Source organism: Pleurodeles waltl, chromosome 6, assembly GCF_031143425.1.
Source record: "Pleurodeles waltl isolate 20211129_DDA chromosome 6, aPleWal1.hap1.20221129, whole genome shotgun sequence".
Lineage (NCBI taxonomy): Eukaryota > Metazoa > Chordata > Amphibia > Caudata > Salamandridae > Pleurodeles > Pleurodeles waltl.
Window position 1 is genome coordinate 1,013,801,781 of NC_090445.1, and position 23,565 is coordinate 1,013,825,345.

A 23,565-nucleotide genomic window follows, 5' to 3' on the forward strand; every position below is an offset into this window, starting at 1 on the left:
CTAAGCTGGAGTGCCCTGCTGGGCTGTGACAAAGGGGTGAGCCTTTGAGGCTCACCGCCAGGTGTTACAGCTCCTGCCTGGGGGAGGTGTTAGCATCTCCACCCAGTGCAGGCTTTGTTACTGGCCTCAGAGTGACAAAGGCACTCTCCCCATGGGGCCAGCAACATGTCTCTAGTGTGGCAGGCTGCTGGAACTAGTCAGCCTACACAGACAGTCGGTTAAGTTTCAGGGGGCACCTCTAAGGTGCCCTCTGGGGTGTATTTTGCAATAAAATGTACACTGGCATCAGTGTGCATTTATTGTGCTGAGAAGTTTGATACCAAACTTCCCAGTTTTCAGTGTAGCCATTATGGTGCTGTGGAGTTCGTGTAAAACAGACTCCCAGACCATATACTCTTATGGCTACCCTGCACTTACAATGTCTAAGGTTTTGCTTAGACACTGTAGGGCACAGTGCTCATGCACTGGTACCCTCACCTATGGTATAGTGCACCCTGCCTTAGGGCTGTAAGGCCTGCTAGAGGGGTGTCTTACCTATACTGCATAGGCAGTGAGAGGCTGGCATGGCACCCTGAGGGGAGTGCCATGTCGACTTACTCATTTTGTTCTCACTAGCACACACAAGCTGGTAAGCAGTGGGTCTGTGCTGAGTGAGGGGTCTCTAGGGTGGCATAATACATGCTGCAGCCCTTAGAGACCTTCCCTGGCATCAGGGCCCTTGGTACCAGAGGTACCAGTTACAAGGGACTTATCTGGATGCCAGGGTGTGCCAATTGTGGAATCAATGGTACATTTTAGGTGAAAGAACACTGGTGCTGGGGCCTGGTTTGCAGGGTCCCAGCACACTTCTCAGTCAAGTCAGCATCAGTATCAGGCAAAAAGTGGGGGGTAACTGCAACAGGGAGCCATTTCTTTACACAAGCCCCCCCCAGCCCACAGGCCAGGAGACTCAGCCAAAGCTGGAAGAGTCTTCCTAGTCTGTCAGGCGAGGAAGAGTAGAGGAAATAGGCTGGTTTGTTGCAGGGCCTACTCTGCCTTACATCCTCCTGTTCAGGTCATTCCCTCTGGGGAACTGACCCACTTCCACAGTGATAGGACCTAGTCTGAACTGCCTCTTGTCTGTGCTTTTTATGTCTTTACCCATTCTCTCTATTTTGGGGTTAGAGGTATCCACCTCTGCTAATCTTATCTTAGCCAGGGTCACCCCTAGCTTACCCAAAGAGGTTACCCAGAGCTGGAGTAACCCCACCATGACCAACAGGGTCAGGGGGCCTAACTTGCTATTTGGCATGGGGTCAGACCACCATGCCAAGGATAGTGCAGCCATAAAGGCTAACACCCAGCAGAGGCCACTGACAGCTGTCAGTGCCCAGAACCACACCTTTAGCTCTTCACCTACCAGGGAAGGGGCTAAGTTACAGGCTTCTTTGGGTTCAGGGTGCCTGTCTGCTGTATTAGAGTGGGGGGTTACCACATCTTGTAGTAAACACCCTTCTTCCACTCTTTCTTCTGTTAGCTGAGGAGCCACCCACTCAGGCTTAACAGTTGCCTGACTAGCCAGGACTTCTTGTGGGTCAGGTTGGACTTTATCAGAGCCACTTTTGGAGTTCTCCTCTACTGGAGCAGAATCTCCTTGGCTTGCTGGAACCTTGGCTAAAGGTTGTCCACCTTTCCTACTCTGTTTCCTTTTCTTTTTCTTCTGTGGCCTACTTGCATTTACTGCAGAGGCAGGCACTCCAGAATCCTTGGGAGAGGACTGGCCCTGGACCAGTTCTTCTCTTAGGCTCTGACTAACCTCTGGGTAGTCATTTCCAAGGAGACAATCAAGGGGGAGGTCTGTACTGACTACCACCCTTCTCCAGCTAAAAGTTCCACCCACTTCTATGGGCACAAAAGCCACAGGCCTATTAGTGACCCTGTCTGGGCTAACTCTTACTCTGGCCATCTCACCTGGGATGTACTGGTTTGAGAACACCAGCCTGTCATGCACAATAGTGTGACTGGCACAAGTGTCTCTCAGGGCAGTGGCTGGGATTCCATTCACCTGTAGGTGGTGGAAGTGTCTACTTCCCTCTGGAATCTCCAACTCACCTGTTGGGCCCTTTTTCCAGTTGAAGGCTATGAAGACCTCCTCCTCTGAGGAGTCATCCCCAATGGCTACACTGGTCACCCCTGGGATTTTGCTAGGGGGTTTGTTTTTGGGACAAGAAGTGTCCTTGGTGTGGTGCCCTGTCTGTTTACAGTTATGGCACCATGCCTTAGTGGCATCCCAGCTCTTACCCTGGTACCCACCTTTGTTTTGGGTTGTGTCTCTGGGCCCACCCACCTGGTGTGGTTTTTGGGGGCCTACAGGGGACTCTTTTTCTTTGTTTCTAGTGTCACCCACTTTCTCCTGGGGAGGCTTTGTAACCCCTTTCTTTTGGTCACCCCCAGTGGAAGTTTTGGTTACCCTAGTCTTGACCCAGTGGTCTGCCTTCTTTCCCAATTCTTGGGGAGAAATTGGACCTAGGTCTACCAGATACTGATGCAACTTTTCATTGAAGCGGTTACTTAAAATGTGTTCTTTCATAAACAAATTATAAAGCCCAACATAGTCATACACTTCATTTCCAGTTACCCAACCATCCAGTGTTTTCACTGAGTAGTCAACATAATCAACCCAGGTCTGGCTCGAGGATTTTTGAGCCCCCCTGAATCTAATTCTATACTCCTCAGTGGAGAATCCAAAGCCCTCAATCAGGGTACCCTTCATGAGGTCATAAAATTCTGCATCTTTTTTAGAGAGTGTGAGGAGTCTATCCCTACACTTTCCTGTGAACATTTCCCAAAGGAGAGCACCCCAGTGAGATTTGTTCACTTTTCTGGTTACACAAGCCCTCTCAAAAGCTGTGAACCATTTGGTGATGTCATCACCATCTTCATATTTTGTTACAATCCCTTTGGGGATTTTCAACATGTCAGGAGAATCTCTGACCCTATTTATGTTGCTACCACCATTGATGGGTCCTAGGCCCATCTCTTGTCTTTCCCTTTCTATGGCTAGGATCTGTTTTTCCAAAGCCAATCTTTTGGCCATCCTGGCTAACTGGATGTCCTCTTCACTGGAGTTACCTTCAGTGATTTCAGAGAGGCTGGACCCTCCTGTGAGGGAGCCAGCATTTCTGACTACTATTTTTGGAGTCAGGGTTTGAGAGACCCTGTTCTCCCTAAATAGGACTGGTAGGGGGGAATTTTCCTCCAAGTCACTATCTTCATCCTCTGTGTTGCCATCCTCAGAGGGGTTGGCCTTTGCAAACTCTGCCAACAGCTCCTGGAGCTGTAGTTTGGAAGGTCTGGGGCCCATTGTTATTTTCTTTATTTTACAGAGTGACCTTAGCTCCCTCATCTTAAGATGGAGGTAAGGTGTGGTGTCGAGTTCCACCACAGTCACATCTGTGCTAGACATTTTGCTTCTAAAAGTTGGAATACTTTTTAAGAATCTAAAACTAGTTCTAGAATCTAATTCAAACTTTTACCACACTTTTAAACTCTAAAAGAAATGCTAAATAGGATCTAACACAAGGCCCTAGCAGGTCTTTTAAGAATTTAGAAAAATTTCAAATTGCAAAAATCAAGTTCTAATGACAATTTTTGGAATTTGTCGTGTGATCAGGTATTGGCTGAGTAGTCCAGCAAATGCAAAGTCTTGTACCCCACCGCTGATCCACCAATGTAGGAAGTTGGCTCTGTATGCACTATTTCAAAGTAAGGAATAGTATGCACAGAGTCCAAGGGTTCCCCTTAGAGGTAAGATAGTGGCAAAAAGAGATAATACTAATGCTCTATTTTGTGGTAGTGTGGTCGAGCAGTAGGCTTATCCAAGGAGTAGTGTTAAGCATTTGTTGTACATACACATAGACAATAAATGAGGTACACACACTCAGAGACAAATGCAGCCAATAGGTTTTGTTATAGAAAAATATATTTTCTTAGTTTATTTTAAGAACCACAGGTTCAAATTTAACATGTAATATCTTGTTTGAAAGGTATTGCAGGTAAGTACATTAGGAACTTTGAATCATTTCAATTGCATGTATACTTTTCAAGTTATTCACAAATAGCTATTTCAAAAGTGGACACAGTGCAATTTTCACAGTTCCTGGGGGAGGTAAGTTTTTGTTAGTATTACCAGGTAAGTAAGACACTTACAGGGTTCAGTTCTTGGTCCAAGGTAGCCCACCGTTGGGGGTTCAGAGCAACCCCAAAGTTACCACACCAGCAGCTCAGGGCCGGTCAGGTGCAGAGTTCAAAGTGGTGCCCAAAACGCATAGGCTTCAATGGAGAGAAGGGGGTGCCCCGGTTCCAGTCTGCCAGCAGGTAAGTACCTGCGTCTTCGGAGGGCAGACCAGGGGGGTTTTGTAGGGCACCGGGGGGGACACAAGCCCACACAGAAATTTCACCCTCAGCGGCGCGGGGGCGGCCGGGTGCAGTGTTAGAACAAGCGTCGGGTTCGCAATGGAAGTCAATGAGAGATCAAGGGATCTCTTCAGCGCTGCAGGCAGGCAAGGGGGGGCTTCCTCGGGGAAACCTCCACTTGGGCAAGGGAGAGGGACTCCTGGGGGTCACTTCTGCAGTGAAAGTCCGGTCCTTCAGGTCCTGGGGGCTGCGGGTGCAGGGTCTTTTCCAGGCGTCGGGACTTAGGTTTCAGAGAGTCGCGGTCAGGGGAAGCCTCGGGATTCCCTCTGCATGCGGCGCTGTGGGGGCTCAGGGGGGACAGGTTTTGGTACTCACAGTCGTAGAGTAGTCCGGGGGTCCTCCCTGAGGTGTTGGTTCTCCACCAGCCGAGTCGGGGTCGCCGGGTACAGTGTTGCAAGTCTCACGCTTCTTGCGGGGAGTTGCAGGGTTCTTTAAAGCTGCTTCTTGAAACAAAGTTGCAGTCTTTTTGGAGCAGGTCCGCTGTCCTCTGGAGTTTCTTGTCGTCGAAGCAGGGCAGTCCTCAGAGGATTCAGAGGTCGCTGGTCCCTTTGGAAGGCATCGCTGGAGCAGAGTTCTTTGGAAGGCAGGAGACAGGCCGGTGAGTTTCTGGAGCCAAGGCAGTTGTTGTCTTCTGGTCTTCCTCTGCAGGGGTTTTCAGCTAGGCAGTCCTTCTTCTTGTTGTTGCAGGAATCTAATTTTCTAGGGTTCAGGGTAGCCCTTAAATACTAAATTTAAGGGCGTGTTTAGGTCTGGGGGGTTAGTAGCCAATGGCTACTAGCCCTGAGGGTGGGTACACCCTCTTTGTGCCTCCTCCCAAGGGGAGGGGGTCACAATCCTACCCCTATTGGGGGAATCCTCCATCTGCAAGATGGAGGATTTCTAAAAGTTAGAGTCACCTCAGCTCAGGACACCTTAGGGGCTGTCCTGACTGGCCAATGACTCCTCCTTGTTGCTTTCTTTGTTCCCTCCAGCCTTGCCGCCAAAAGTGGGGGCCGTGGCCGGAGGGGGCGGGCAACTCCACTAAGCTGGAGTGCCCTGCTGGGCTGTGACAAAGGGGTGAGCCTTTGAGGCTCACCGCCAGGTGTTACAGCTCCTGCCTGGGGGAGGTGTTAGCATCTCCACCCAGTGCAGGCTTTGTTACTGGCCTCAGAGTGACAAAGGCACTCTCCCCATGGGGCCAGCAACATGTCTCTAGTGTGGCAGGCTGCTGGAACTAGTCAGCCTACACAGACAGTCGGTTAAGTTTCAGGGGGCACCTCTAAGGTGCCCTCTGGGGTGTACTTTGCAATAAAATGTACACTGGCATCAGTGTGCATTTATTGTGCTGAGAAGTTTGATACCAAACTTCCCAGTTTTCAGTGTAGCCATTATGGTGCTGTGGGGTTCGTGTAAAACAGACTCCCAGACCATATACTCTTATGGCTACCCTGCACTTACAATGTCTAAGGTTTTGCTTAGACACTGTAGGGGCACAGTGCTCATGCACTGGTACCCTCACCTATGGTATAGTGCACCCTGCCTTAGGGCTGTAAGGCCTGCTAGAGGGGTGTCTTACCTATACTGCATAGGCAGTGAGAGGCTGGCATGGCACCCTGAGGGGAGTGCCATGTCGACTTACTCATTTTGTTCTCACTAGCACACACAAGCTGGTAAGCAGTGGGTCTGTGCTGAGTGAGGGGTCTCTAGGGTGGCATAATACATGCTGCAGCCCTTAGAGACCTTCCCTGGCATCAGGGCCCTTGGTACCAGAGGTACCAGTTACAAGGGACTTATCTGGATGCCAGGGTGTGCCAATTGTGGAATCAATGGTACATTTTAGGTGAAAGAACACTGGTGCTGGGGCCTGGTTAGCAGGGTCCCAGCACACTTCTCAGTCAAGTCAGCATCAGTATCAGGCAAAAAGTGGGGGGTAACTGCAACAGGGAGCCATTTCTTTACAGTGGTGGATACATTTTAAATGAAATTTATAACTATAACTTTAGAGTTTTTAAAGTTTGTGTAGTTTACACATAGTTTGTATAGGGAAAATAGGTTTTACGAAATACAAGATATGCTTTAACCTATGTTTTTCATTGAATATATAATATGCTTGTGTGTGTATATTTGAGTGCTTGTTCTTTATACCTCTGGCTCGGTATACCTGATTTCTTAACCCATTGAGCCCCAAGGGAGGCTAAGAATAGGTGCTTGTAGCAGGAGATATGAAAAAATTCAGTTAGCATGAACAGCTTTTAGAGAAGAGGAAGGTTTAAAAGAAATATATGGGAAATGGTTGACAGGCTAGAAAAGTTGTGATTTCAAGTGCAGTGAGACTTTCCAAATGAGGGTGAGGTGAAAGGTATGCCTTGTACGTTGTCTGAAACAGTTTAACTGTAGTTCATCTAACTGATGTTAACTTTACTTCTAAATAAATAAAAAAAACAGGGTGTATCTTTCCTGTAAATGAAGCAGGCAAGAGAAATGGGTGACCACAATGGGTAGGAAGCTTAAAATCATTTAGTAATCCTCCAGTGGCTCCAAGTAGCACATGGGGCTCCTTTCCAAAAATGAGTTCTGTAGACTGATTTTCATTATAGAAGATTTGGATACCAAAGAGATACCTCTGGTCTGAATTACGAGCGGAATAATCCACCCACAAATGTCTGTGTCGTGATGTGCAGCCGCCCCCTTATCCCAGCCAGAGCTCAATTGCTGCCTCTTCTTTATGGGGTACAATCAGCTGGTGCCAGACTTTTCTCTGTTGTCCAATCATCTTCTGAATCTAAATTCAATAGTCTTCCTGATCCGTGGGGCACCCGAGAGATGAGAGCAAAACTCAAGTAAGGAGAACGGTGTAAAGAGAGGCAGGAGCAGCATTGAAAGAAGCAAGGTTAGAGACCGGACTGGGCCAAAGTATGAGACCTCTTTCCCCTTCACACGTCTGTCTAACTGTGTCTCATCCTAACCAAGGTTCTAAATTTTTGTGAGCACTTAGAGAGATAACTTTACTCTTCAATTTAAAAATCCCCTAATCTCCCAAACCAGTTTACTTGGTTGATATTGTTCGAGAAGAATAGAGAATCTAGCGGTTATTTCCTTTTCTTTTTTTGATTTTATAATGTATGTATATATCATGCCTTTTGATGACAACATCCGCTTTCGGTCTTACATGTTACTGCATCTCCCCACGTGGAGAATTGGCTTCCATCCTGCATCGCGCTTAGGCCAAGTGTCTACATTTTGAACCTTAAAATATCAAATAAACAATCTTAAAATGTAGGAATGTTAATAACGAGGCATACCATAAAATCTTGGGAAGTTTGTGTCAAAATCATATTTATATATATATATATAAAATCCCACTATTGTCAGTATTGTCATCAGCTACTGAGAATATATATATAATATATATATATCACTAGCTGACAATACTCCGGCTGGCTCAGGAAGCCTTTCGCACAACAGCTGTAATAGGAAAAGTAGTGATTGAACTGACAATAATTATACTTCAGAGAACCCCTGTGACCCGGTGTCATTGCACCTGCTGCACTGCTGCTAGCTATGCCCCCTACCCCTTTGCACGTTGGCCGCAGGCCTTCTGTGTGCCGGCTGGGGCTGCTCACTGCCTGCAGGCCCTTGACGATCACCAGATTCCCCTCCTGTCCCAGCTCATTCCACAAGGGCGGCAATTAGACGCAGTACCTGTAAATATTGTCCTTGCAAACGCCCCCCTGCTCCCCACGGGGCGGGTTGGAGGGCTCTCACTGGTGGAGTCGCGGCGCCGGGCCCCTGCAGTGCATGTGCAGAATTCAGCACTTGGATGGCACCTTCCCCCAACTGTGCCCGGCCTCCCAGAGCTGCCCGCGTCCGGGCCCTGACGACCAGCAGCGCAGCATGGAGGCCAGCCCGGCCGGCGGGAGCCTGATCCTGGGGGCCCTGCGCCGCTTCTCCGTCTCCGGGTCCGCGTGGGCCTCCAGGGAGGGCCTCGGGCTGCAGTTCGACCGGGCCGGGAGTGCTGGGATAGAGGGCCCGGGCCGCGGGGGCAGCAGCGACCTCTCCGAGACTGTGTATAACTTCCTGGCCCGCCTTCTCTCCCCAGACCCCCGGCTGTACCAGGAGCTCCGCGAGCGAGGCCTCAGCTCCAACAACCAGGAGTCCGACGACGACCTGCTGGAGGACAGTCCGGGGCGAGTGGAGCGCCCCGAGCCCGACGACAGCATCGTGGTGAAGAGCTACCGGCCGGCGCAGCAGATCTGGAGCCAGCTCCCGCAGGTAGGGCAGGGGTGGGCTGCGGGCGGCGGGCTGAGGGGCTAAGCGTGTCTTGTTATCTGTTGCACATGAACCGAAGCCTTCCGTGCCGACTGAGTGCACAGCGCGTGCTTGCACCGGTGCACCTGCTCTTCTTCATTCCCTCTCTTAGGTAAGTCCCCCACAAGCACTGGACCTACAGGCGGAGGTGCACAGGCGGAAAGGGTCCCTTTTTAATACAGTTCCTCATGTTGTAATAGGTAGTGCACAGGCTCAGCCAGTGTCTCTTGCTGGAGGGTCGCCAATAAGTTTAAGAGACTCTACAGAGCCGACAAAAACGCCACAATGACAGTTTATTCTTTGTAGGAGCCTGACCCTCCTTCTCCTTCCCCCAAGGCTGACCTGGGGTGCAGGCATTGTAGGCCACGGTATTTTTTTGCGCCCGAGGGGGCAGTAAAGACCCCAAGGAGGGTGAGTGTAGTAGCATTTCAGGGCTTCGATCTCCCAAGGGGGGGAGGGGCGTTTGTTCTGAAGAGAAACACGGGACAGAGGGTTTCCATGTCAGACTTCTCTCTGATGTGCTCCCATCGTCTGCACTGACTCGGAGAGAACACGTTTTTCAATTTTTCCAAGATGCAGGGTGCTCATCAGATCAAGCAGTGGTTTAATGTATGTATGCATAGATGTATATGGTATCTCTATAGTAGCGAACCCGTCCACGAGGCAGTTGTGCATTTTTTTTTTTTTTTGCTCCTTTTTTTTTTTTTAAAGAAAGTTGTGTGCCTGTCCCCGTGGTCAGTAATTTGGTCACAGTTATTCACACTGGTCCCACTTTGGTTTAGCACACCTGCTGGTTTGGGGGGGGGGGGGGGGGGGAGGGGTCGAGGGGTCGAGGGGCAGTGTTGAAATGTAGAGGGATCCCATATCCTTTAGCTATGTTGAGCCATACTGGGAATCTGTTTGTCTCCAGCAAAAAATGCTGACTTTGTTCTGATGTAATTTGCCAACACTGGGACACTATTCATTATTTGAGATTTCAACTTGGCATAAAACAAAGCCCAAATTTAAAGGGCACCATCAGTGTCCTTTTGTTCGAGCATGATCCTCGCTGGTAGCTATCTGGAGTCTAATCCTAGATGCCAGTGCCGTGGAGAGGAAAGAAAGCCACACAGCTTATCACTTCGCAAGTTCTTTACAGAATTTGGAGGCATGTTATTGACTTTGTTCAATACCTGTACATGCACTGTTCATGTGCTATAAGATTGTCAGATGCCCCCGTCTGTACGGGTATTTACACAAATACAGTGTAAATAGAATGTATTCTTTTTTTATTTGTTTTATAGTGCTACTTATCCCAGTGTAGGAGGTCAGAGCGCTGTACACACACGTTATACATTGACAATGGATCACACAAATGTGTAAATAAATGCACAGGAAATTACATAAACAGTGAACATTCCAAGGTGTAAGAGTCGAATATCGGCATTACTACTAGGGACTATGTTAAGAGTCCAAGGCTGGGAGAAACAAAAAGGCATGTTTTAAAGCTACAGACACGGCTTGAAGTTGTCCGTACTAATAAGACTTTATTACTACCCAAATAAACGCTTTTGAGCAGCCTTATTACAACAACAGATTAGGAAAAAACAATAAGCATCAAAACCCATGCCTAGCAGTGTGCATGGAGGTACTTGATGCTGGTTCATAGCTCACTATGTTTTATTAGAAGGATTGCAAATTTTGAACTGCAGGTAATAACATAATATTTGTCAAAAGCAGTATCCCCCTTACCTAGTTACATAAAATACAATTCTGTCATCTGCTTGTACCCAACGTGCTTTGCAATAGACACATTAATCCTCTATTCTACTTTGGGAGTCAGAACCGTGACTAGAAAAACACAGACCTCTCCAGCTAGTACATAAACCACCAAGTTATTTTACCTTTATTAATATTCCTTGAGATTCACTGGGCACACAAAGCTCTTTGCAGCAGGTGAATTAACCCCATAAAATATTTTAAAATGTAGCCTTTGCAACCAATTAAGTCAGAGCAGATTTACTGTCGCATATCTCCTGGTTTTGAATTTCTTTGTGGCACTTTTCTTTTTAAATAAATGTATAAGTTGACTGCCAGACTACTTTTCATGACTTCTCTTGTGACTTCACTCCCTTTTTACTGCAACACATTGACCCCCAATTTTTGGGTTTCCGGTGTGAAGTTTTTCCAATTCCAGCCCCTATTAAGGGGATGAAGCTTGAGTGAGTGAGTGAGCAATGTTAAGAGCATTACATCTGAGTGAATACTGATAGTTGATATAGATTGTTTTGCCAGATGTCACCTTGTATATTGTACCGTTATACGCACTCCTTCCAATGAGCTAAGCCGTGAATGCTCAACCACCGCTACCAATGAAGAATCAAAGATGCTGCAGAATCCTGTTTGACGACTGCAGACCTTGTACCTCGATAGCCACTTCTATAGGGCGTGCAGGCAGCTTTCATTTGAAAGTGGTAGATGTGATGTGAAGCGAAGGGCTCGTGAGAAATGGTGTGACCGACTTCAGTGAAGAAAATTAAGCAGTGAATTTTTATGGCCAGCTAGGATTTAGACTGTCCTCCAAGGTGTGAGACTTAAGCATTTTGGAAGTTTATGGTGTAAACACTTACTGGCTTGGTAGCAACTTCCCGGCTGGGATTAGCTGGAGAGAGAGCTTGGTGATGTATATAGAGTTGGTGGCATAGCTTTATATTTATTTGTATGTTTTCATATAGCGTGGATATTACCCGGAGTCGTCAGAGCGCTTTACAATAGAACGAAAGACTGTTACATCAGAAAAACTTTGAGTAACATGGTAGTAGGTGACAGTATGTATAGCTAATATGGTTGCTCATGGTGAGAGTTACGTTTTTACAAATTACATAATCATACCAAATTGCATGTTGGAAAAGATAAAGCAATTCGGTTTATATAAATATATATTACATATTTACATAGTTGGAGCAAAATGTCATGATAGCTCTCGAGGGTGTCATGTAACAGTCATGATCACGCTGTATATGTGAGGGAATATACCTGGTAGGAGGCATAGGCGAGGAGTGCTGTTGAGAAAAATGTCTTTGGAACAGAAGAGTTTTGAGGTCTGTTTTGAAGATCCAAAAGAAGAGCTGGTGGAGTGAACGTTTGGAGGAAGCGAATTCCAAATTATATTCATGTCACCTGAGAAAGATTGTGCTAAGAGTCTTTCCCTTTTGAAAATTGGAGGTTCGAGCAGCAGATTTTCAGCATTTCGTGATGGTCTAGAGCAGTGGTCTCTAAACTTTTTAATGCCGCGGCCCCCAGTTGAAAAATAAACATTGGGCCCCCCTCAGAATTTTTCACAATTGTTTTATAAAAATGGCAATGTTTAAATATGTCTATACCTATTTAAACATTGCAGTTAAGTACTGTTACTTAAAAAAAAATGCAATAACAAGCTTCTGCTGAAAGCAAAGGCATGTTATCTGTGTAATGCTTCTTTTGGCCAGTGTCTGGTGCCCCTGCCCCACCACCCCCAGTTTGAAGACTGAATTCTTGAGTCCTTTAGCTAGATAGCAAATAGTGGAAGTGTGAATGGCTTTAAGAGTGATACAAGCAGCCTTGAATGGGAAGCCAGGGAAGCGTTAGCAACTCGTGTGATATGGTCAGTTCTTCTGGTATTGTAAACAAAACGCGCATCCAAGTGGAGGATGGATTATAAAGGAGGTAGGTGCGTTTTGGGTAGGCCTGCAGGGATTATTTATGCAAAGTTTCCTGTTCCCGCCATTTACAAATTGCTGCACTGGTGACATCGCTTCCCACGTCCCCAGCAGCAGTGTGTCTTGCATAAGAGGAGAATCTGTAAATGCAAGACTGTATAGTTAGTGTGTTTTGGGGGACTGGCTGGTGCCAAAAGCTACCCCAAAGTGAGCCCAGAGTGTGGGCACCGTCCCGAAGCAAAACATCGTCGTCATTTTGGATAAGCTCGTGAACCGTCATTTTAGAGGCATTTTTTACGGGTGGATCACGCACTCTTAATTATTAATCACCAGAAGAGCGCGCTTACACCACACACGGATTTGACTTTCGGTGCTTTGAAAACCAGTTACCCAGTTATACCAACGTTATCCGTTTCGGAAGCAAGAACAGCCGATTGGGCACCACCAGCGTTTTTAAGGTTAATCTCTGCAGGCTGCGGATTATGTTCGCTGCTGACTCAACCTACTGAAGTATAGTACCAGTTAAATGTTTTATCACTTTCTAGTCTGTAGGTACTGAATGTTCCACTAGAGAAGAAGGATGTTTACATGAAAGTATTCGGCGGAGCACTGCGCTTTCAGTTTGCCTTTTCTTGTGCCTGTTGGTGTTTTGTTGACCCTGGTGGTGTCATCCGATCTGTTGACTTTGTTGCTGAGCCCATGTGCCGTGGGCGTGAGCCTAATCACCCGAGAGCTGTGACAGTCGGGGAGTGGACCTTTACAAATAAACACGCACAGCTATCCGTGATTGCAGGCGAGGCAGTCTCGCAAAGGTGTATCGTGTGCAAAGGACCAGCGGTTGTATGAACCTGTTTCTATTGGACACCTGCCAGCGCTGATCTGTATAACCAGGGGAAGGGGGTGCAGTGTGAGATTTGTTACCTCCCAACCTGGTGTCAGGATGCTTCGCCTGTGCAATCTCCCACTCGTTCGTAACCCGCCATCTATGATGTTGTAGGAGACTCTAGACGTATTGTGTAGTAGTTTGGCCAGGTTATTATCCAAACAATCTAAATCACCACTAACAGGATGGAGCAAAATTGTCAGGTAAAGCCACGCATTGCGATTTCACAGATCTCAAATCATACTTTGTAGACCTTGTTTCCTGTTACCAATAGGGGTTGTCCTGTCTTTGCCCCATTCCCTCTAGAGATCCCTGGCTTCAACTTGCCACCACCAGTCAGTTTTCCCCAGGCACCTCTGGACCAGGACTTCGGGCTGCAAGTGCTGTCTGCGTTACTGGCATACTTGCCAAGAGGCCCACTTTAGGTAGGAGACTGCCGATTCTTGAAGCCAAAATAAATGATTTGTTTAAGCTGTTTATCGCCTAAAAATACATCTTCTTCTATGTAAGTCAATGAGCAAAATACTTTCTCTAATTTTCATTCTTGTTTTCCCCCAAAATCTCCCACTTTCCAGTTTTAAAAGGTTGGCAAGAAAGGCTGTTTTTCTTAACCCTACTGGCCCTGCTGTCGGGAATCTCAGAGCCTGCATAGTATAATTTAGTACCCTCTGGGCCACTGAAGCCAAGCGTTCTACATTTTTATGGTATCTACCATCACTTCAAGTCCCTACGACTTCGGATTTGCTTCTGCCCTCCGCTTTGTAGAGTGGGTGGTACTAACTTCCTCCAGGTCTAGGTAGCCAGGAAATACCATCTTAATCTGTGGGGCCTCACCTTTGGTATCCCCTATATATCTTGCCCCCGCCATTGGGATTGACTTATTCTAAGGTAGCCACCATGTTCATTCAATCCGGGCACAGCTCCTTCCAGGCTGATCCCCGCCATAGCATATCATTTCTTTCCTGCACCCCGGGCAATAATTTTTGGTATGCTTACATGTGCCCTCTACCTTGTGCTGCTACTGGGGCGGTGGGGGTGAGTGGACAGGGCTTGTGGAGGAGTTCGCTAGTACAGACACTGGCTTGTAAATACAATAGTCCTTAAGAAGCTGTATGTGTTTGCATACAAGTCAAATGCATGTAGGGCCCGAGATAGTAGTATTTTGAAAGCTAGTGCTAAGGCAATGGATGCCATTGTATGAGAAGAAGAATGGCATAACCATTTCAGCAAGCTGAATGTAGACTTCAACCGATAAGGTGCATACAGTCTGTTTCGGTCAAAGATTATACATGTACAAATCCATATAGGTAATGATTGTTTGTCTGTCTCCAATGTTTTTTTACGGCTTGTTAGGTCTTGCCCATCAGCCAGCTTGTATCTGCCTGTAGATGAAAGCCTTTTGGGCCCCATACCAAAATTTCACAGTGGGCTTGGAGCCCCTACATTGCTTACCCATGGTTAGCTTTGTTGTCACTCTGATATGTTTGCTTCCTAGTTAGTGGTTTGTCTTCCTCTTCTTTCGTTTACCCCTTGCTTAGAGCATAGATGCCTTCCCATAAGTTTGATTGGCTGACTTGTATCCTTCGTCTGCTCACTGTTAGGGAGTTGTTTGTTTCTTTTTCATTAAGCACTCTAGGAGTATGCATGCGTTGTGTCTCTCTCGCTCTCTCTCTCTCCCTGCCCCTCTCCCTCTCTCCCTGACCCTCTCCCTCTTTCTCTCCTCCCTCCCCCCCTCCGTTGCTTAATTCCCCTGTTGTTCCTTCACCACTTACTGTCCTCAAAACCAATGTTTGCATTTAATTTTATCTCAGAGGGCACAGCAGTTGCCATTTCCTTTTGGGCTGCTCCACATTCGAACGTTTTGTGCACCTCTGTTGCTCCCTCACGCCCATCCACTTCTCTGTTGCGTTGCTCCAGTCACCTCCCACTTGCCCCTTTGTTGCTCCCTCCTGGTTAGTTGAATATTTTTTTTTATTGAAATGTTTTTGGGAGTGCCCTACAGCTCATATTTCCTGCAGTTCGAGGGTCAACAAAGTTGTAAGGATAAAATGAACAACATGAGCTGCAAGGTGACAAAAGGACATGTTAATAGTTAATGTTAATAGAGGAGTCTTTATGGGCACATTCTGTGATCTTGGCCCTCTCAGACTCATGAAAGGCCCTTCTCATTTCGAGCTCCCACTCGTCCCATGTCCCTAAAAGAGCTGGCTCGGTGTGGATTGAGATGCTGATTAAAATCCTGCCAGAGCCTATAGTGTAGGAAGATTAGATGAGTGAGTCTTCAGGTGGCTCAGTGTTTGTGATAGCCCATCCTGCCAGAAGAACAGACATCAGTTGCATGCGTGCTGAAAAAGTGCCTACTATGGAGGCCGAAACACCTCCTTGAATAATGTGTAGGGGATCAGTTTGCCCACTGTATATAAGCCCAGGTCCTCCCATACATCAAAGGTAGTCCCAGGGATGCCCTGCTCGGAGCTGGGATCCTCTGCTAGCTCACAGTGCTTTATTCGTTCTTAATAATTTGCTGTTGTTCACATGTCTAGCTCGTCCTACCTTTGGTGGATGACATTAGGATTTAGTGAGCAGAATCCGTATTCATTGAGAGGACTAGTGCCTAGGTGCTAAGGCAGTATGCTGTTTTTTAAACTGTGCTCTGATTTGCTGAAGTTTTGATACTTTTGTTCACACCGTGATGAATTGCACTTTATGCCCTGAAAAGATTTCCTACATAAACCTCTGATTTTGGGGGGTGAGCCACCACCTTCATAAATGCTATTATTGGTGTTGTCCTTTTCTCTATTGATTTTGCTGCTCATTTGGCACATAGATTTTTTTGGGATTTTGCATTTTATTTTGTATGCCATATTTTAATAAGAACACTTATGGCAATAACTTTATGCTTAATCTACTACATTTTTCAAAATGTTGTAATAAATCTTTACATTTGATCCGCTGATCTAGAACTCGGTTAGTGAGTATCCCTTTACATAATTAACTTCGTTTTTGACCTGCTGGGAGTTTCTTTAGCTTGGAACATATTGCCTCGTGAAATTGATATTTAACACAGTCTCTTATTCATTCATACGTGGTTGTATTGTTAAGGTAAAATCTTAGGGTGTAAGAATTGCAGGGGACCTCACACCTGTATGGAGAAGTCTATGTGAGGTGGCCCTCAAGTGAGATAAAGCAACACAGCAGTACAGACAGTCACCATTGCAATGTATAACTGTGAGCTTCAGACATGCCAGTCATGCGGTAGGGAGCTGCCAAGCCTCGGCTGTAGCAAGTGACAGGAGACCAGCACAAGAGAGATGGGGATCCACCTGGAACGGTACACTCTCTCAATGGCCCACGGCAGCAGCCGGCCTTATTAACGCTGGCCCGCAGCGCCAGTCTGGAGGCCAGAAGAGTCGGTGAAAAAAGTCAAGGCAGCCCCAGTATGCAGCCCTGAGGCTGTGGCAGGTGGGCCAAAGAGATGTAGGCATGTCAGGTTCCAAAGTGCGAGACGACAACACCACAGGGCAGGGTTGATCTTCTCAGAAGGGCATCAATTCACTGTCACAGGTAGGTGCCAAACGGACCCAGCAATCCATGCATGGCCAGCAATATGGGATCAGACACTGTAGGCCTTCAATATGGCACCAGTCGCCAGTCCAGCACACGTTGCCTCGTCCACACCACCAATCCAAGGGTCAGAACAGTCAAATGTGAGATTAAGGCTGCCGCAGTGGCACTGCTGGCAGTAATGGAGACAGATCAAAATTATGCTACCAGTCTAAGTTCTGCCTGTGTGATAGCAGGGGTGATCCCTGTGGGAACCGCTGCCACCCGGAGAAGCTGGGAGGCCCCAACAGTTCTCGCAGAGGCAGGGTGGGAGCCAACTCCAGTCAAAGGCCCCAAGGGTCCACAGCTATACTCAATACTGGAGGTAGCCAAGATAAGGTGGCCAGAAGCAGAAGCAGGGCCCAGCAACCAGGCAGCGGTTGGCGACCTCTATGGGCAGCAACTTCATTACGGTTTATGATGGTGACTCCGCAGAGTGACACAACAGCAATAAGGTTTAAGATAATGTCCCGGCAGAGTGACAGACTGGGCGCCCAGCAAGAAGCAATATTAATGCGTGGCTGCCATCATGTGTGATTAGCCATGCCGCCAATATACAATGATCTATGGTGACTGTAAAAGTATTTTAATTTAGAGTTTTAGGATTGTTTATGTTGATTGTATGGTTTAAGTGCATGCCTTTTTAAAAGTGTACGTCGAAATAAACTATTTTCGACTGCATGCAAGTCACACCAACCTCTGTTCATTTAGTAACTGAATGTAACACTTAAGACAAGACAATTTTGAGCATTTAGGTGCTGATAAAAAATTACCCTCTATGAGTGTAAAAAAGGCCGCTTTATTGAAACTTGTACACATTAACAAAGAGAAACCTTTTCCAACTGGTCTTACAAACTACCTCCTCACTAGCACTTAATTTGATGACCATGTCCTTCCTCCCTTTTAACCTCTACTACCCACCCAAAGCCCCTTCCCGATAAGCATCTCCTTGTTACATAATTAACTCTACTTTTAACTTATCCCTTCTTCCTATAACTGTAAATCTTAACCCTATAAAACTATCCTATGATCAACTACTTCCTAATCTTAACTTCTGTGTACCCTCCCCCCATTCCATGTGTTTTACCAATGCAAATTCAACACTGCGTTTTGTAGCCCTCTGTAAAAACCTTCCATGCCATTGCCACGTAGAAAAAGGAAAACTCATGCTTTTTCTGCCCCACCCTCCATGAGTCTGTGTCCTCTTGTTTTCTATCCTCCAGTTCAAAGCTTTAGCAACTACCTACTTCAATTTAACTCCATCCCCAACCTAGAAAGAAGAACATCATTGCTACGAAAAACCCAACAATGTCATATTTGATATCTGAGTGGCAGACCTGCCAAAACCCAAGCCCCTGCAAAAACAACTCCTCACTTTATTCAGCTTTCTACGAGCCCTGTCCACCACCGCAGGCTTCTCTTGTGCCCATCCAAAGTCTGCGTGGTATGAACTCTGTCCATAACACATGGACACCGGAACATTGAGCCTTCACTTGTTTCAAATCCTGCTCATGAACACCACTCCCTTCTCATGGACCAAAACATTTTCTCCAACGTGCAAGATTAACACATCAGGGCATTTTTCTCCCACCAGCATATTGTTGAAACAACCTGTCAGTTCAGGCCATCTTATGCCTCCCTTCCCTTTCCAGGCCACTGCGATCCCATAACATTTGAAATCCAAGTTGGTCAGATCCCCCTCTGTATCGCCTGATGTTCCGCCCACTTGACGAAAGAGTGTCAATCTCTTCCCCCCCCCCCCCCCGGAAATCTCCTCCACCTGTGGACCGATACAGAACTTGCAACAGAAAAATATGTAAATATCACACAGAAGTGGAGGGGGCGCAGGCATCCTCCCCAGGGGCACACACATATCTCCTAAAGCAGTTTGATGAATACTGACCTAACTGCATAATATCCTCCCTCTCCAACCCCCGAGTTCCTGCCTCTGTTGTTGCACCAGTTCTGAATGAGTGAGTGCCATAAGTTGCAGGGGTGGGGGGAAGGGACGGAGGGTGGTGTGGGGGGGGGGGGGGGGGTACCCAAAATTGCCTGGGCCTTGCATAATATGGAAAGAAGCTGTAAAGAGGAAACCCTGGGACCTGACCTCCGCTAGAAAACCATTCCTCTGCGCTCTCCACATAGCACCGTCCATTTTGCTCCCCTCGCTAATGGACAAATAAGAGTCTAAAAACGCATGTAGCACCACAATCTTGCTTGTACTCTCTGTCTTACAGCTGCGTAACCACACTACCAATCTGCTTCCAGTCATGGATACATCCTCCCACAACACGCCTTTCTTCTGTTTGTTGACTAACAGTTCTGACACTCGAAATACCCCAAAGACCTCCAAGCCATGAGCACAGAAAAAAGGAATTTTCTTCCTCCCCTCTGCATGTCTGGGGTAACAGCCTGAGCCTACGGCTGAATATGTCTGATGTCAGGGGTCTCCTAAGCTGCCCTATCTGACCTTGTTCCCTTGCCCATCCTTCCAGCATTCTTTGCCCTAGTAAACCTGCAGATGGGGCATACCCACGTAACAGCTTTCCCATAAAGGCGATACCGGCTAGCTTCCCTGCAATGGTTACCCGGGACAGTCCTTTATCCATCAAATCCAACATAAACTGAATCACATCCTCAGACCTTGCCCCTACATCCCGCTGATGACGGGCCCGACGCTAAGAACTCGACCCAGGCCTGGCCGTATGCTCTCTTAGATTCTGCAAGTGACCCTATCGCCAATTGTACCAACCTCTGTTGCCTCCTGACCACATTTCCACCGGAAAGTGTGTCTTGCATCTGTTGGCTTTCTTGGTCAGCCCATGGAACTTCTCCCCCTTAAAACGAGACAAAGCACCTGTGCAATGTCATTTTCTACCTCCGGAACGTGTTGGCTCTAAAAGAAATGCTATATAGCAGGCAACTCAGTACAAACACCCTTAATAATTTCAACACTTGATCATCCCTGGCTGACTGCCTGTTCACCACATGGACCATGGCCATGTGGTCCACCCTGAAAAGCACCTTCTTGCGTGCCAAAACGGTACTTCATAGTGTTAGTGCCACTACCAGCGGGAAAAATTCCAAGAACACAATGCTTCTAGCTGCATACCTCCACTGTTCTGGCCACTCCTCTGCACACCTCCTGCCCTGTCAAAACAGGTTAATACCCAGTCCTCCTGCTGCATCTGAAAAAATCTGTGCATCCCATTCCATCTCATTTTGCCTGGCCAATTGTGTGTCATTTAATGACTCCAAAAAGAAAGACCACATCCTGAAATCCACCCAAAGTCCCCTTCCCGATAAGCATCTCCTTGTTACATAAACAACTCCACCTTTTAACTTATCCTTCCTTCTTATGACTGTAAATCTTAACCCTATACAACTATCCTTTGAACAACTACTTCCTAATCTTAACTTTTGTCTACCGCCCCCCCCCCCCATTCCCTGTGACAAACGCACATGATGGTGCAGCAGGGTACTCCCGGAGAGGGCCGGGCCTAGTGCCCTCTAGAGGGTCCTAACTGTGCTGACTACCCTGCAGGCAAAATTGCCCCAGCAGAACCTGTACTTCTTCACTCTCACCTTCTCTTTAGTCACTGTGCCTTCACTAGTGCCAGCATAGCCTCCTCCTTATCCCGTTGAAGCCTTGCTTTTATACGGTCTGTATTCTGACCACCCCAAAATGGACAAACATGTACTTGGGCACTCCGTGTTTTCATGTGCAAGAGGGACCACCAAATCACCCATGAGCTCCTGGAATCTTACCAGTGCTAACGGGCAGTCCACCGAACCAGTTGCCCCCGACCAATAAAAAGTCATCCAGATAATGTCTCGCCAGCCGGTGACCCGTATGCCACGTAAAAAGTCATTGTAACAAAGAGCTAATGCATTTGAATAGAGCATAATATATATAGAGCAGTCAACAGGTCTTTGGGCCCCTCTGTTCGAGAATTGTTGTGCATGCTGCTGTGATCGCTGGCCACCTACATATTTGTGCCACTGGCCCAGAGGTTCCACATGAGAACCCTCTGTGTTCCTGAAGCAGTGTATGAGTGCATGTCGGCCTGTGGACTTGGAACACTAAATTTGCAGTACTCTTGAGTGCACATCCCTTTACTGTAGTCCTAGCAGGCACCTTTTCACCCATCTCCACTTTTTGTTGATGCCGCCCCCAAGGTGGGGTGCCCTTGAATGAGCTTATACACTGTTGGTAAGCAGCTGGCCATGAAAATTGTCTTAACAGATTTTGCTGGGCAAAGATGTGTGTTGCCATAAGTCAGTATCCAGCCCCCTCTACTTAGCCTGGGGCTCCCAAGATAGCCGTGCCCGAAATTTCTTGTCATAGTGAAATGCAGCATAACCGCCAGCCGTCGGCTGAGCATTGCAAATTACGCATATATGTTTAACCCTTCTTTCGAATGCACTTCCATATGAAGAAGTTTGAGCATTTCCACATATTCCCCCTTTCATATCATTTCTTTAGTAGTTAGCATGAGGTGTGCCGCCATCGTCTTTGTCAATCCCATCTAGGGAAGGTGTTTTATTTTCAGCTCCTTGCTTTCTGGGCCCTCCTTCTTGCCCTTAATGCCCTCTGCAACCCACCCCATGCCCATGCTCCATTTTTAAAGTCCCTTCATCCTCCCACACCTTGCCTTCCTCAGTATGTCCTCCACGTAGTCCAACATGGACACCCCCAAACTGTCTTCCTGCCTGGTCCTCCCCCTAGCCTCCCTTTCATAGTGCCTGGGCTTCAAGTGTTTTTGCTGGCTAACGCCAGGTGTCCAGGGGGGTTGCATGAACACCACTTTACTGGTTTGCTGTCACCACTCCCCCTCCATCTGCACAAAGATTTCATGCGGTTGCCATGGACCACCTGCTGTTGGAGCCAACAAGGTTGTCCTGGACGTACTTCTGATGGCTGCAACGGGATGCCCCGCCGGCGTCCAGTCAATCGCTCCGGGCCCAGCCTTCTCTTTTCCATTTGAGCCGCGCCCAGCTCTACTGAGTCCAGAAACCGATAATGTTCTTCCACCTGCAAAAAAGAAAAGACTGGTGTGCTGGCGACCCTGATCGCCTCCTTCCCCGATGCTATAGCTTGCATGGACCTACTCCTACGCTCCTCTCAGCGTCCCAGAGCCTTCTTCCTGTGAACATTCCACCCTCTGTCCTGATCCTGACTGCGCCTTCCAGGGCGCACCATTACCCTACTTATCTTGTAAGCCCTGGGGGGCGCTGCTCAACCAGTCCCACCTCCCCAAGAATCATCCCCCGCCAGCAAGTTTCACCTTGTTCCCCATAGTCCTGATCTGTGGAAATGGCCCCTGAGGTGCCTCTGCACCCTCATCTTTCTCCCTGTGCACCCTTCCTGTCTCCTGAAACCCCTGCTTACATCCGCTGTATATGTTTCACCTCCCACCCATGTACTACCTATACTCCCCTGTTTTCTCTCCCTGATGTGCCCTCTGATGATGTCTGGGTGGTGGGCGGTGTCCCAGCAACCTCTCCCCTCCTCACTGTTGCCTCCTCCTTTGCCCAGTGCACATGGGGTTGGTGCGCAGGGGTCTCTAACTCCATGACAGGGGAGGCGCTGCTTTGAACCATGTGGTCGCCTCCCCTTCCTCTACATCACTTGTCCCTTGGGGAGGCTCTGATGTTACCCTTGCGGCAGCCTCCCTCAAAGCCACTGTCCCAGTTTTGCCACCCCACACCCTGTGCGGCTCAGACATGGGCCGCTGGAGCGCCCAGGTCTAATATTCCAACCTGGGCACCTCCCCCTCCTGAGAGGCCACTCCCTTTGTAGGGGAGTGACTTCTCCTTACCTGAACGCCGTCTTATCTCATCTTCAGCAGTTGGGACATGACACCACCACTGCTGTCACACACTCAGGTGTCTGATGCACAGGCTTTGCTTCCCTCAGGTCCACGTCCTCCTCCTTTAACAAATCCACGCAGCCGGCCCTGCACAGCAAGTATATGGCCTCAGCTAGTTTGGTGGCGCTAGATACCATAACCAACTTTTTCTGCCCTCCTAACACCACAGAAGCGCTAATGGGGAGAAAAGCTAAAAGCCTGTGCTGCTCATCAGCCAACAGGTCGCCATAATTAAAATGGTGACGTAGCGTAAGAGAGCACAGATAACGGAAATTTGGGATGTAAAGTAGCCCAAAAGCTGGGGAGTCTTTTTTTTAACCCTTTGGGTGCCCTGGATGTAACGGTTACATCCAGGTAGGGGCTCTCTGGGGGAATTGCTAGCGCTCCCCCCAGGGGCGTCGCAGTCACCCCCCCCCCCCCCCCCTTCCCCCAGGCAGGGATGGAGGGGAATAGCAACCCCTTCCACCCCCATGCCCCCTGTGGCGTCTGATGACAGCGTGTGATCGCGCGCTGACCTCGTCAGAGGCCTACCCCTCTGAGCTTCCAGCGCGGATCGGAGGAGAAAGCATTTCTCCTCAGATCACGTGGAGTGGGCGAGACAGGCTTGAAAGGAGATGAAAGGCCTTTCCTCTCCTTTCATGTCTCTCAACATTTTGCCTGCCGGATCGTGATGCGATTGGGCAGCAGAAATGCACACTAGACACCAGGGAATTTTTGTTGTTGTTTATGTATAAGGGGAGCAAATTATTTTTAGGCCTTCCAAAACCAGGGATGAGATCAGCCTATT

At 47.8% G+C, this 23,565-nt stretch overlaps 1 protein-coding gene across 6 annotated transcripts in view; it reads left to right on the top strand.

The window, feature by feature from the left end:
* ARHGEF16 (Rho guanine nucleotide exchange factor 16) overlaps positions 1-23,565 on the top strand; it is a 369,976-nt gene that overhangs the window by 197,401 nt on the left and 149,010 nt on the right. For all 6 annotated transcript variants that reach the window (XM_069239932.1, XM_069239933.1, XM_069239936.1 and 3 more), the window contains exon 4: positions 8,534-8,706. In XM_069239932.1, the coding sequence (XP_069096033.1) occupies positions 8,534-8,706 (173 nt within the window). The remainder of the gene's footprint in view (positions 1-8,533; positions 8,707-23,565) is intronic.